Source organism: Pavona decussata, unplaced genomic scaffold (genome assembly GCF_977016875.1).
Source record: "Pavona decussata unplaced genomic scaffold, jaPavDecu1.1 SCAFFOLD_386, whole genome shotgun sequence".
Taxonomy (NCBI): domain Eukaryota; kingdom Metazoa; phylum Cnidaria; class Anthozoa; order Scleractinia; family Agariciidae; genus Pavona; species Pavona decussata.
In genome coordinates this window covers 3,129,663-3,142,393 of record NW_028145758.1, presented here as the reverse complement: position 1 = coordinate 3,142,393, position 12,731 = coordinate 3,129,663, and the positions used below count along the sequence as shown (strand labels likewise).

Here is a 12,731-nt window from a genome sequence, read left to right as displayed (position 1 = left end):
AAAATAATTCAAATAAAAAAATCAGGGCCGACATGTCAATTCTGTTCGAATGAAGAAGATTTTTAAGACGTAAGCTTTAACATTCAGTTGTTTAGTTTGAGGTTTAGGTGAGATTAAACGGGTAAAATTGATCTGGGGGAGACTTAAGGCTCCATGCTGTTCAACATAAGAGCAAACCTCTGTTTATGTTGGTGAATTGCATTTTAATTTTTGACGGCTCGCGAAAATTTTCTGACGATCCTCTATCATGAGATTACAACAAGTTACAAAAAAGGTTGAAAAGAAAGACATAGTGTTATGGCCAATAGCACATTTGCTCCACAAAGTACCTTACTGCATCAAAATATGAAATATTAAGCACCACTTGTCAGCAGTGAAATATGTAGTAGTTAATGAAAAGCGGTAAATATTCCTGTTACTAACTTGGTTGGTAACTTTACTTTATTTATTTTATTTTACATTATATTTTAAAGATAATAACAAATTGTAACGATTTGTAACATCAATAATTATTAGCACTTTTTACATTTCTGTAATGTCCTCTGTATGGCAAAGCCGATAAATAAATAAATAAATAAATAAATAAATAAATTAAAGAGTCTTGTAAGCTTCTGATCTTTGACATTGTTGAAATTGAAAATGAAACGAGTTTGTGTTGTAAACATAAATCATCTCTTGTTCGGCGTGTTCTCATTTCCTCATTGAAAATTAAAATTGCCTTATACTTTTTTGGTTTCCAAACCAAAATAATTCTTTGTTCAATTTTTAATGGAATAAAAAATAAATACCCACAAGATGAATAGCTTGAACGCAAGCAAGGCAGGACTTGATAATCGAAGAAGCAAATAACGCTTTTTAACCACACCCCAAACTGACAATTTAGTCCTACTGAGAGAATCGCCTTATTGACTCGATTTGTAATTCTGATATTTGCAGTGTATTAAGAGATTTATACGTGCACTTGGCCTGTTTCCCCCACCAACGCCCATCAAACTGATACCGCAAATATATACAATGGCTAATGGTTTGTCAAATTGAGCGGTCCATAATACTGTTGAGATCATCACGGCTCTTCATTTAATTTCTGAACATTTGAGACAACTGGAAAAATAGTATGCTTATCAAATTTAAGAACTCCGGCTAACATTTTGCATTTTATTTGAGCTGGCTCTGTCGCTGGTTTCATATAGAACTGCTACACCGTGCTGACGAGTTCCAATAAGAACGAAACAGCTGTCCACGGTTGCAGCCCTGTTTTGTCGGTTTCTGTCGGGTTGTTGTCTCGCAAAGTCAACTCTTTCACGTAGTATCAGCCTTGCAGTTTGTGTTACAGTTTATTTTTGGCTGATAAGGTCTCTTGTGGATCCTACGTCAACTGACAGCATTATCGTTCGCGGACCTTTGCAGTTTTCACGTCTACTTTATTTTTTGGGGCCGTAGGTCTTTACAGATCCGATATGCTGTGCCTTTTAAGCATGGTTTTGTCCATGCGTTTCAATGTTAAGATGGTTTTGGCCATCTACATTCAGTTGACTTTGCGAGACAGGAATTCGATGCTTTGTCTGCTTTCTCCCTGAGGCACGTGGTGTGGCAACGCGTGATTCGGGGAGCGGGCAGGTTCAAAGTACGAAACTTGATAGGACATGGGTTTTGTTGCATTTTATTTGAGCTGGCTCTGTCGCTGGTTTCATATAGAACTGCTACACCGTGCTGACGAGTTCCAATAAGAACGAACAAGCTGTCCACGGTTGCAGCCCTGTTTTGTCGGTTTCTGTCGGGTTGTTGTCTCGCAAAGTCAACTCTTTCACGTAGTATCAGCCTTGCAGTTTGTGTTACAGTTTATTTTTGGCTGATTAGGTCTCTTGTGGATCCTACGTCAACTGACAGCATTATCGTTCGCGGTCCTTTGCAGTTTTCACGTCCGGCTAACAGTCGATATATTGCTTCAAATTCCCGCCGTTCAACAGTACCGTCGTTAACTAATTTAGCAGCAAGCCGAGAACTAAAATACTCTGATACAGAGTAGAAATTCGAAGACACCAGCACCACCTACACTCACCCCCCCCCCCCCTCCCCCGGGTAAACCGGGGAGTGGGGGAGGGAGAGTGAAACAGTACGAACAAATCTCGGCGACCGGTTGGTAGTCATCCCAGTTTCGTCTTCTTCAGAAAGTGTAAAATGATGATGATGATGATGATGATGATGATGATTAGTATTATCATCATCATCATTAATTATTATTATATTTATCGCACTAAACATTGCGAAGTAACCGAATTGTGCAATCTTCCGTGATATTGCGGTTCACGCATGATTTAAGCCTCGCCACCAACATGCTTTAGATGTTGGCTTAATTTTTGTTCCCTTTGCAATTTGCAGTTAAAACGCCAATTGTCCTCCGCCGTGTACTCATGTGATCAGCTGTATTTCATTAAACTTTAAATTTTCGGGCGATAAGATGAACATGTACAGCGGATTATTTTCAAACAAATATCATGGCCGTCATAAATTAAAGTCGATAAAAGCATAGCAAACATTTTTTCCTCTTTTTTTTTTCTTTGTGAGCCATAGATTCATTATAACGTACCTTCAGTGAAAGGAGAATTCTAGATAAAAATTTTGACTTGATCATAACTCAAACGATCGAAAAAAAAAAAGCATTTCTGGTAAGACCAACTTTCGCCTATAAGTGGCCATACATCGCCACACGGATAGGAAAACTTACCAAATTCAGGGCAAACTAGTATTTTTGTTGACGAACGTTTTATTCTGTCCCTCAAACAGAGAATTCGTTTCTGTTGTCCTTGTTTTTCCATGAAAAAAAATACAGTGCGTAGATTCCGCTATTCAATCATTGAGCAAAGGAGGGAATTTATTAAATCCAAACGGAAGAAAACCTTCTAAAGAATCACGAAGCTCTTTAAACATGATAGATTTTTATATATTTTAGATCTTTTGTCGATGTTTTTTTCCTATGGCTCCTTTTTTCTTTTCTCTCGTTTCAGCAATCTATCGATCCACCTAAATCTGCTCGGCCAAAGGAGACTGCAGTGTATTTTAGAAACATGAACCTCCCATTTGAAGTTCAACCACTAAATCTTTTTCCGCCGAATAATACGAACGCATTCCCGAAACCAAAACCTTCGCTATTTTTTCTATCCTCTGTCAGTAAACTGCAGTTTGAACGTTTTACTATGTTTTCAACTTTACAGTATGTATGTACAGGCGATAGAGAAAATAACAAATGAAACAAATTTTTTAGCTATCAAACATGACAAATTTTAAGCTTTTGAGAAACATTAAATATCACAACTTACTGTTTTCTTTCTGTGGTTGCCAATGAACGCAATTTCTCCGTGCTCGGTCGATAGATTGAAACAGTGCAGTGCTTGACTAAATGGTTTTCATTGCGAGCGCCCAATCTTTGGATTCACTGAACTAAACGCCTTAGCTTATCTTATGATGAATGATGAAGAAAAAGCTTCACTGAGTTTGTATAAATATCGGATCCTGAGGTCTTCACCTCTTCAAAGGCACTCTAGAAGAAAAAAAATTATCAAGAACTTGACATATCACAAGTAAATACCCCACCCGATAATAATTAAAGCAGTTCCCTTCACATCTGCTCAAATTGATCTTTCTCGTGAACGAAAACGACATAGCTCAATTATAACATAGTTGCAAAGTAAACTTGATTATTTTTGAACTCTCAAAGTCTTACCTCTAAGTGTATTGTAAACAGCGGAACAAAATAAGCTGGGCTCTGTGCTTTAAATAGATTGAAATGATTTCAAGGCAAGATGAAAATCAGCTTAGCTTCAAATTTACCAGCTGGTTTTGTTTGCATCCATGGGCAGCAAAATTAATTTTGCCTCTAACTCCTCACCGCGTTTATTATTTTTAAAATGAATAGTTTTCTTGTTGGGTTTCTCACTTTTTTAGAAATGTGTTAAAAGCGACCGGGTGGTCTGCAGTAAATTAGTTCATAATATCAAAGCACTGGGGACTCGCTCTTGCTTTTGTGAGCTTGGGGCGGACGCTACTTTAAACGCCCTGTTATTGTGCTTTTAAAAAAATTGTGGTTCCGGCTGTATTGATTACTGCACGCAAACAGCTGAAAATCCCGGTGGTTGACAAGACCTGAAACTTAATTGAAGTGAATTCACGTTGAGACGTGGACCATGTTAAATCGCAGAAAGATTTTAAACACATTCAGTATTGAAAACCAAAGCACTGAAACCGACTTAAATTCGATTATTATCACATTTTTTCATGCCCCAATATTTGAAAGATAAACACTAAGGTCTAATCAAATATTACGAGTGGAAAAAATTGTTCTAAATCAATTCCAGTGTTCCAAATAATGAATCATAAGTTGAATTTCTCGGATTTATTAATTTTAATTGTATATAGTTATATTGATATTCATATATGTTTCTTAAATTGTATATCCAGACCCTCTATCTAGCCAATTTTTGTAAATGTGCTCGAAGAAAATGTTTCCACTTTTCGTGCAACGCTGCTCAAACCACGAGTTTTTTTTTTTTTTTTTTTTACCCCAAGAAGCTTCAACTGACGCGACTCCGGCGAAGAAGAAGGGAGAAAGGAGAAGGAAGAAAAGACTGCCAGACGTTATGTGTTTACATTGCCGACTTTTGGGGTAATTTTTAAACGACAAGAAACCACCGAGGCATGATCTGAGGAGGGTTTGTACAAGCTTGTCAATCAAATGCCATCCCGAAAACCAATCACAGTTATTTAGAAATTGACCGACGTTAGAAAATTTTATTTTTGACTTATTTGCTAGTCAATTATTTCAGAAAGACGTCAAAAAGAAATCAAAGGAACTAGAAAATTGAATGCATGGCGTAATCACAAAATCTGTTGTTTGCAACCAACGGAAAGAACGCTTAGATATAATAACATTGGCACTTGATTCATGCGCAAAAGGTAATTGCATTGTTTGTTCCGAAGCTTGCATCACATTTGAAAATTTTTCACTTTTAGCGACATTAAGATTGTATATGAGGTATACTAAAAAATAAATAGCGAAAAGGAAAATGCTATTTTGTCACAAAATAGCATTTTCCTTTTCGCTATTTATTTTTTAATTTACCTCATATGCAATCTTAATGTCGCTAAAAGTGAAAATGTTCAAATGTGATGCAAGATCTATCCTGTTTGTTTAAAGATGTGCTAATCTCCTTTCAAGGCACGTAGCGGGAAGAATAGTTCCGTAGGTAGAAAAGTCATGCACCTAAAAATAACCTTTCAATAGAAGGAGACAACTTTACCGGTAATTGTCCATGCTCTGTATTCTGTCAGAGAATACGCTCCATATGCACTTCTACGAAACAAGATCTCACTAACTTTTAGATATAAAGCTGTTGCTGCGTAAAGGTGTTTTAAACTAGTTATTACAGAGTGACTTATTTCTGCATAGAGATGACAAAAAGACAAAAAGTGTAACGATCTAGACAGGGAAGCCTGATCATTGATCATTTTTAACAGATGACGATTAGGAAATCCGTTACTTGTGGACGTCGAATGGTACGTCATACATTCCACCCAGGGAGGGGAGGGTACTCTGGAATTTAAGTGACGGGAATGATCGAAGAATATTTGGGGATTTGAAATTTTTGATTCCGGGATTTTTTTTGGGCAGGAAAATTTGGCAAGTATTTTTTTGGGGTGGCTTGATTTAAGTAGGGATTTTTGGGGGGTATTCTAAACAATCTGAAGATTCGTGGTAGTGCCCGAGTATCCCGGCTGCGAAGTTCTGCGAATGAAGTACAACCAAACTTGTTTTGCGCCTGTTTTAATATTTAACGCATTACATTACATCTGTTCGTGTTATATCATTTAATGTTTTCTGGAAAATTTTAAGGCTCGGAAATTCGGCATGGGATCTTTTTGGGGTTCATTTTTGGTCCAGGGATTTTTTGGGGTTTTGTTGGAAGCCCAAGGGATTTTTTGGGGGTTTCGATTTTTGCCCCCATTCGATCATCCCCGTCACTTGAAATCCGGAGTATCCCCACCTCCCCCCCCCCCCCCAAACTGAGACATACAAGCAACACTGGTAACAAATGCCAGAAAGAAAAAACATGGGACCTAGCATGAGGGGTCAAGTGCGTTTCTTGAGCATGCGCTTTTGTGCGCTATGTTGGAATTCGTGTTCTTTATGATTGTATTCTACACCGTCGGGTACATTGTCGCCCACATGTCTACGAGCGTATTTTAAACAGCATATTTTTAAACCAATAACTGTATAAAATCTGTTTCTTAGTGGATGTTCCAACGTTTGCAGTGATAACATTCAAGCAACATTAGATTATCCATCGTTGTCAAAATACGTCAGACGGGTCGTCGGTTCTGCACGCATTGCATGCCTATGTTTATGGGAGGAAATCCGCACTGCTACAAATGTTTGTAATCTAGGGGAGGGGTGGCAGGTGTTCTCTGACACTTGGTTGCGATACAGAGACAAATACCAATCATTACGGGGTTTGCGCATGTTAAGACGTCAAACGATTCCAGAGCTGATGGCGTTGAATTAAATTTAGTTTCCTTGAAAAAGTGACAAGAAATTGCATGCAAAGAACTTGCTAGCACGTTGCAACCCTTCTCCCAGAGTAATTTATGATATGAGCCAGTGATCACAGAATCTCAAGCCTAGTTCCGAGACGCATAATGCGTCTGCGACGAACTTGAGCGAACATTTGTACGTCTGATTATATGTTTCGTAATTTTTTTCAGAAGAAAGACGGGAACAAGAAGGAGAACGCGTCTTCATAATGTATTCTTAATTTATTGTGTTTCTTGAATGACCCATAAACGAAGAAAGTATGTTTGCACTCCGTATTCGTCTTGTGCCCGTCTATATACCACACGAACTACAAGACGCATAACTAGATGCACTACCAAAAATGTTTGCCCAGGCTGGTGCGTGCGCGTGTTAACCATCCCTAGTTTAGAATGGCGAATGGCCAGAATGCTACAAAATATTCACCGATGAGATTCGGCATTATTTTGTCCAACACTGGAAAATGTTAATGCACGATGTTTTATTTGGTATGTCGTCTTTTTTTTTGTAGACACAAACATTTTCCTCGTTGTAAAACATTGTAAATCTGTTTTTATTTTCCCTAGTACAAATAAAGATGGCCGCGTGCCACAATAACCAAAATTGTTCCAGCTTTCCTTTTCCAGAGGAAAAATTCTTTTAAGAAGCCAAATAAAGCAAAAAGTTTTTTGTTAACTAGATTGATTTGCTTCAGTAAAATGAAGAATTTGTGTTTTAAAACCACCCGCAGTGATGTTCTCGGAGCGATGCTTTTATGCTAAAAAAACAAGAAAGTGCTTACAATTAATGAAAGTAAAGCACACCCGTCCGTTCAGGATCCAAAAACAGTTGAAAACACATTTAACAAAGTTGCTGACAGCAGGGAGGAAAGCAAACTCCAAAAGTTGTATCCATTTTCAGTTTAAGATGCCGGTATTTAAAGAGACACTGTCACTCAGATTTTGCTGTATTTTGGCCAAAGCTGTTAAATATTTAACAATTAAACCTCTCCTCTAACACGAAATTGAAAATATCAAGCAATTCCTCGGAGGAAGAACAAACTTTAGTCAGTTTTTTAGTGATTTCGCTAAGATTCACACTGAAGAACTTGATTGTTTTGCTTCAGTAAAATGAAGAATTTGTGTTTTAAAACCACCTGCAGTGATGCATGTCCTCCGTCAGAGCGAAACTTTTAAGCTAAAAGAACAAGAAAGTGCTTACAATTAATTAACATAAAACAAACCCATCCCCCCAGGATCCAAGAACAGTTGAAAACACATTTAACAAAGTTGGTGATAGCAGGGAAGAAAGCAAACTCCAAAAGTTGTATCCTTTTCATCAGTTTAAGATGCCGGTCTTTTGCTGTATTTTGTCAAAAGCTGCTAAATATTTAACAACTGAACCTTTCCTCTAACACGAAATTGCACTTAGAGCACGGGGAGGAAAATATTAAGCAATTTCTCGGAGGAAGGACAACCTGTAATCAGTTTTTCAATAGTGATTTCGCTAAGATATACAGGAAGAACTTGAAAAAAATTGGCCAATCTTTTCAAGTTGCAATCCATTTTCATCCCAGCCATCCGTGGCCAAAGATAATTAATGATAGTTTTTGTGCACTAGTAGGGTTGTTGTTAACAAAACAGAACCATTATTTCAACGTTTCTACCGATACAAATATATCTTTTGGCTATGAAAGTGACACTAAAAATAGATGACATTGCCCCTTTAACAATTAACCAGCGAAATGGCGCAGAATATCGCCTGATACTTAGGCCAACGAGGATAAGGGCTGAGTTGGCTAAAATCAGGCGATTTTCCTCAAGATCGAGCAGGATAATTGTTTATTATTCAAACATTTATAACAAAGCACAGTTTGATTGGTCTTTTTTTTTTTGTTACATTCATACATTCTCCCCGGCACATGATATTACGAAAATTGCAGAATACGTGTCAGTGTGTATTGAGGATGAATATTGAGCGTACCATTGACGATATTTGGACTGTTTACAATGCATGTTAAAGAATAATCTTTAAAAAGTGCTATTAGGTTTGATGAGTGTGTGAAAATTGAAAAGGATAAATTGCATTTTTGCGTTAATTGATTTTGGCTGCAAATATTCTTGTCAAAAGAATACAATATCATTTTAACTTTTATATTATTTTATATCAATTCGCTTTCTCGGTTCCGTATTATCGTTAGCAAAGAAAATATTTTGATAAATGTTCTTGGTAATTAAAACGACTTCTTTCCGCTTAAAATTTGGCCAATTTATGTATTTTCCTCACCCACCATGACAACTTAAATGAGATAAACTGCAATCTTCCTGTCTGATTTTAGTGCTCAAACATTTGTTTTGTAATATTTTCCATCACCGATCGATAGAGACACAATAGGATAAAGTAGCGCTGATTTTAGCTTTTTAAGAAAGCTTGTATCATGTTATGTGTCTTTATGATATTACCGAAACACATCTTACCCAACTCTGGATAGAATAACTTAAAAAAAAAAAAAAAAAAAAAAAGGAAAAAACCACATAAGAAGTTCGATATTTTCTTCTTTGTCCCTTTGTTTTACCACATTTAATTTCTCAAAGGAAAAAAAAAAGATAATTACAGTTTATATTGTTTTTCTTGTTTACAATGTTACGCTGTTGGGGTGTAAAGATCTTTAATTAAGGCGAAAGTTTTACTTTCTATTCTTAAAATATGTTTATACAAAATATTGATTATACTCATCGAAGTACCTAAGCCTACTTGAATTTTTCTAATATCTTTTTACAAGAAAAGCGGATTAATAAAACAGTTTAAGAAAGCTTATAATACCATTGCTCTCAGCTTATTTAACTTTTTCTGTTATTTTGCTTTATTGTTCCTGAAATATACAATACGGCATGTAAATTTTTGTTATTATTATTTCACCACATACTTCAGACTAAAACAGTAAATAAATTCCTCAATTCTTTTCCACTTCTAACTTAAATCAATTCTGACAAAAGCGAAAGCATTAAAATATAATCAGAGCATTTTCTTTCTTAATCGCGGGGTTTATGATTCACAGTAAATTTGTTCTCCACACGGCCAAGCATTTTTCATTAAAAGCTTAATTCACAAAGTTATCAAAACAAATGATACATCCTTTCTTATTTACAAATGAAATAAGTCTTTCATTTCGTGTCGCAGTTATAGCAGTAAAATTTTAAACATCTTTCACCTGTTTGGGCGCAACAACATTACCCCAATCCTTTCGACCCCCTTTTATTATTCTAATTCTATAGTCAATTATTGTTCATAAACGCTCATACGGTACGTAGTACTGAAATTCAACATGTTATTTTTGTGAGTTGTAATTTCGCAGTTTCCTATCGTGTGTTTTGCCCCGATAGCTGACAGTAGAATAGCGGCTTCCTCGGAGAAACGACAAGTGACTGTCGTCAACGGAACAAATACTCAAACAGCCGGCGCGAAAATCATGGCTCATAGCCCACAATATTAACGGGTTAATAACGTGTTTGAGGTAAAACATGGCCAGTGTGATTAGCTCGACATAAAGGAACTTTGGCTGGGATGTGGTTTCTGGGGTGAATTCTTGCATCAACATTATCACTCCGCGGGGAAGATAACACACTTGGAAAGCCAGCATCAAAACTAATAACATCCTGACAAGACGTTTCTTTTGTCGGACGCGGTCGTTGAAGCTTCTTTTTTGCAAGCTGTTTTGCTGGAAGGATCCCGCGCATCTCGAGTGAATCTCGTCCTTGGCTCTGAGCACGCGGATGACATCAAAATAGGCTCCGCACTGAATCAAGAGAGGAAAAGCTATGAACAACACCACTAGGTACATCTCGTAAGCGATTCGATAACCATCTTCACTGAAAACTGGAAAACAGTAGTATAAGCCATTGTTGTAAAGCATGTTCTTAAGAGAGAGTATCATAGGTACCCCGGCTGTCAGGTAACACGCGAACCAAATCACGAGCACCGACACTTTCACTCTCTTGAGCGTCATCTTCGGCTTGAACGGAGCCACGATAGCGCGATGCCTCTCCAACGCAATTACGGTTTGCGTGACGACAGAGACGACCACGAATACGTCTTGAAGAGGCGTCAGAATATAGCACAACACGTCGCCGAAGATCCAGCCTCGAAAAATTTCAATGATTCTCAGAGGAGCAGCGAAGATGCAAACCCCCAGGTCTGAGGCGCAGATGCTTGCAATAAGGAGATTGCAAGGTGTCCGCATCTCTTGCCAGCGGGTCAAAGTGGCCATGACTAAGCTGTTGCCAAACAAACCAGCGGCGATAATTAACGAGAAGAAGAGTGTTGTGAGAAGGATATACAGTTGAGACCATCCTTGTGGCGGTGTTACAGCCGGAGTTTGTGTAGCGTTTGGAGGAAAGCTGCTCGAATTTACTGTCATGTTCGCAAACGATCCTTCCTCGTAAAATGTCGTGTTGGGGGTCATGATTCGCCTCCCTTTTCCAAGTACGAAACGGATATGATTTCCACTTGCGATAGATCAGCTGCCTTCAAGTTGGCAAAATAAAGTGGAGAGTAATCTTTTAGCGTCGGTGCGTTATATAACATGGAATGTTTGATTTAACCGGTCTAAATTAATTGCTTTCCATCAATAACCAAGACTGCGTCTACTGTCGTGTTTTAAGTGCGAAACTATTTTTTGAAACGTGCTTCTAAAACGTGACGTCGAAGCCATCTTGCAACATTAATGAAGATATCCTTCATTTTTCACCACTTTTAAGACCGGTGAAATAAAAGTGTAATAATTAGGGAAAAAAATGTAAGGTCCAAAGCTTACCCAACGCCTTTTTTCGAAGATAATCGAATTACGTATTGCCCCAAGACTGTACGTTAAACAAGTCGGCATGACATTTTTCATTTATTTCAGTTCAAAGTTCGGGGAGATATGATCACGATTTGAAAACATTGAGGTATTGAAGTGCCGCAGTAACTGCTTTAAATCAATTCAAACTGAAACAATTATGACGTGAAATACTTTACAATGGATTTTTTTGTCTTTTAGCACATTTGGTAATTTAATGCACGGAATATTTTTTTTTTATCTTAATCCTGTGAGCTACTCCAGCCGGCCGACTATGAAAGATCTGACGATTGAAATTGTTATCACACGGAAATAAAATTCATGTAAATCCGAGATAAAGCAACGACGGACCTTTGTGTTGAATGGGAGGAAATGAAAATTTTCTTGATAAGAGAGACTCAAATTAGTCGTAGTATAGCTCTTTCCATTTCATTGATAGTTTAAGATGTCCGTTACATATCTCAGTGTTTTGTGTGTGAGGTAAAATTAGTTAAAAGGCCGCTTTTCATAGTTTCAAGCGATAACGGTACAACTCGATGTTTAATTTAAATTGTGATTTAAAGAGCGGCGCAATTAGTCAAGAACGGAGAGTACAACCATTTTGAAAGCAATGTCATAAGTAGTGTTTTGGAACAGTTTCGTCGACTTCTCAAGGCTAGCTCTCTGAAGAAAACTGGATTAGACTCAAGACTCGTACAAACCTGTTTCAAAAAGCGCAGAAGGTTTTTTGACTCCAATAATTAAAATTTGGGGTTTGAAAAACCATAAGTAAATAACAAACAAACAGCCATGACGATACAATTAATTTTGGTCGAAGCAGTTTTTCTTTTAAAATCCTAGATTCTAAAGAGCGATAAAAACTGAATAATCTTTAAATGGTTGTGTAAAAGAGAACTGCTTTGGATTTAATATATATACTATAACATAACTCACCATTAATTAACAATTATTCCACAAACGCTCGTTGGGTGTGAGAAGATAGATAGTCAACGAGGCGCATAGCGCCGAGTTGTCTATCCAACAAGCGCGAGCGGGGTAATTGTTTTATTAAAAACAAGCAAGAAATATTGCTAGATCTTGCTGTTTTTTGAGTATGGTATCAAAACTCTGGAATTACCATTATCCATTGGAACAGTTTTAGTAATTCATAATATATATGCTATATTTAACTCATGCGGGCTGCGTAATTATCTTCGACAGCAAAAAAAAGTGCTTGTGAAATTGCGCCTATTTTTATGCCGAGAATAACTGAAAATAGACGAAATTTGTTAACAAAAAAGCTACTTCGTAGACGAAACAAATTGAATATTTAGTAGCCAAAAGTTCTTTTAA

The 12,731-nt window shown here is 37.2% G+C and overlaps 2 protein-coding genes across 3 annotated transcripts in view; both read right to left on the bottom strand.

The window, feature by feature from the left end:
- Window positions 1-3,495, bottom strand: part of LOC146451700 (pyroglutamylated RF-amide peptide receptor-like) — a 29,701-nt gene extending 26,206 nt beyond the window's left edge. The window contains exon 1 of one of the 2 annotated variants that reach the window (XM_085098725.1): window positions 3,318-3,495. The gene's annotated coding sequence lies outside the window, so the exon portion shown is untranslated. Of the gene's footprint in view, window positions 1-2,725; window positions 2,749-3,317 lie in introns of those variants that run through there. The other variant, XM_085098727.1, reaches the window with a different exon arrangement.
- Window positions 3,496-9,117: 5,622 nt separating this feature from the next.
- On the bottom strand, window positions 9,118-12,327 carry LOC146451699 (QRFP-like peptide receptor). The gene is made up of 2 exons (XM_085098724.1): window positions 11,376-12,327; window positions 9,118-11,086 (listed from the first exon to the last, which is right to left on the bottom strand). Exon 2 carries the CDS (start codon window positions 11,022-11,024, stop codon window positions 9,891-9,893), a length of 1,134 nt encoding a protein of 377 aa, XP_084954850.1. The 5' UTR covers window positions 11,025-11,086; window positions 11,376-12,327; the 3' UTR covers window positions 9,118-9,890.
- Window positions 12,328-12,731: the final 404 nt, after the last annotated feature.

Excerpts from the sequence above, each read along its gene's own strand:
- LOC146451699 (XM_085098724.1), bottom strand. The coding sequence starts at position 11,024 with ATGACCCCCAACACGACATTTTACGAGGAAGGATCGTTTGCGAACATG.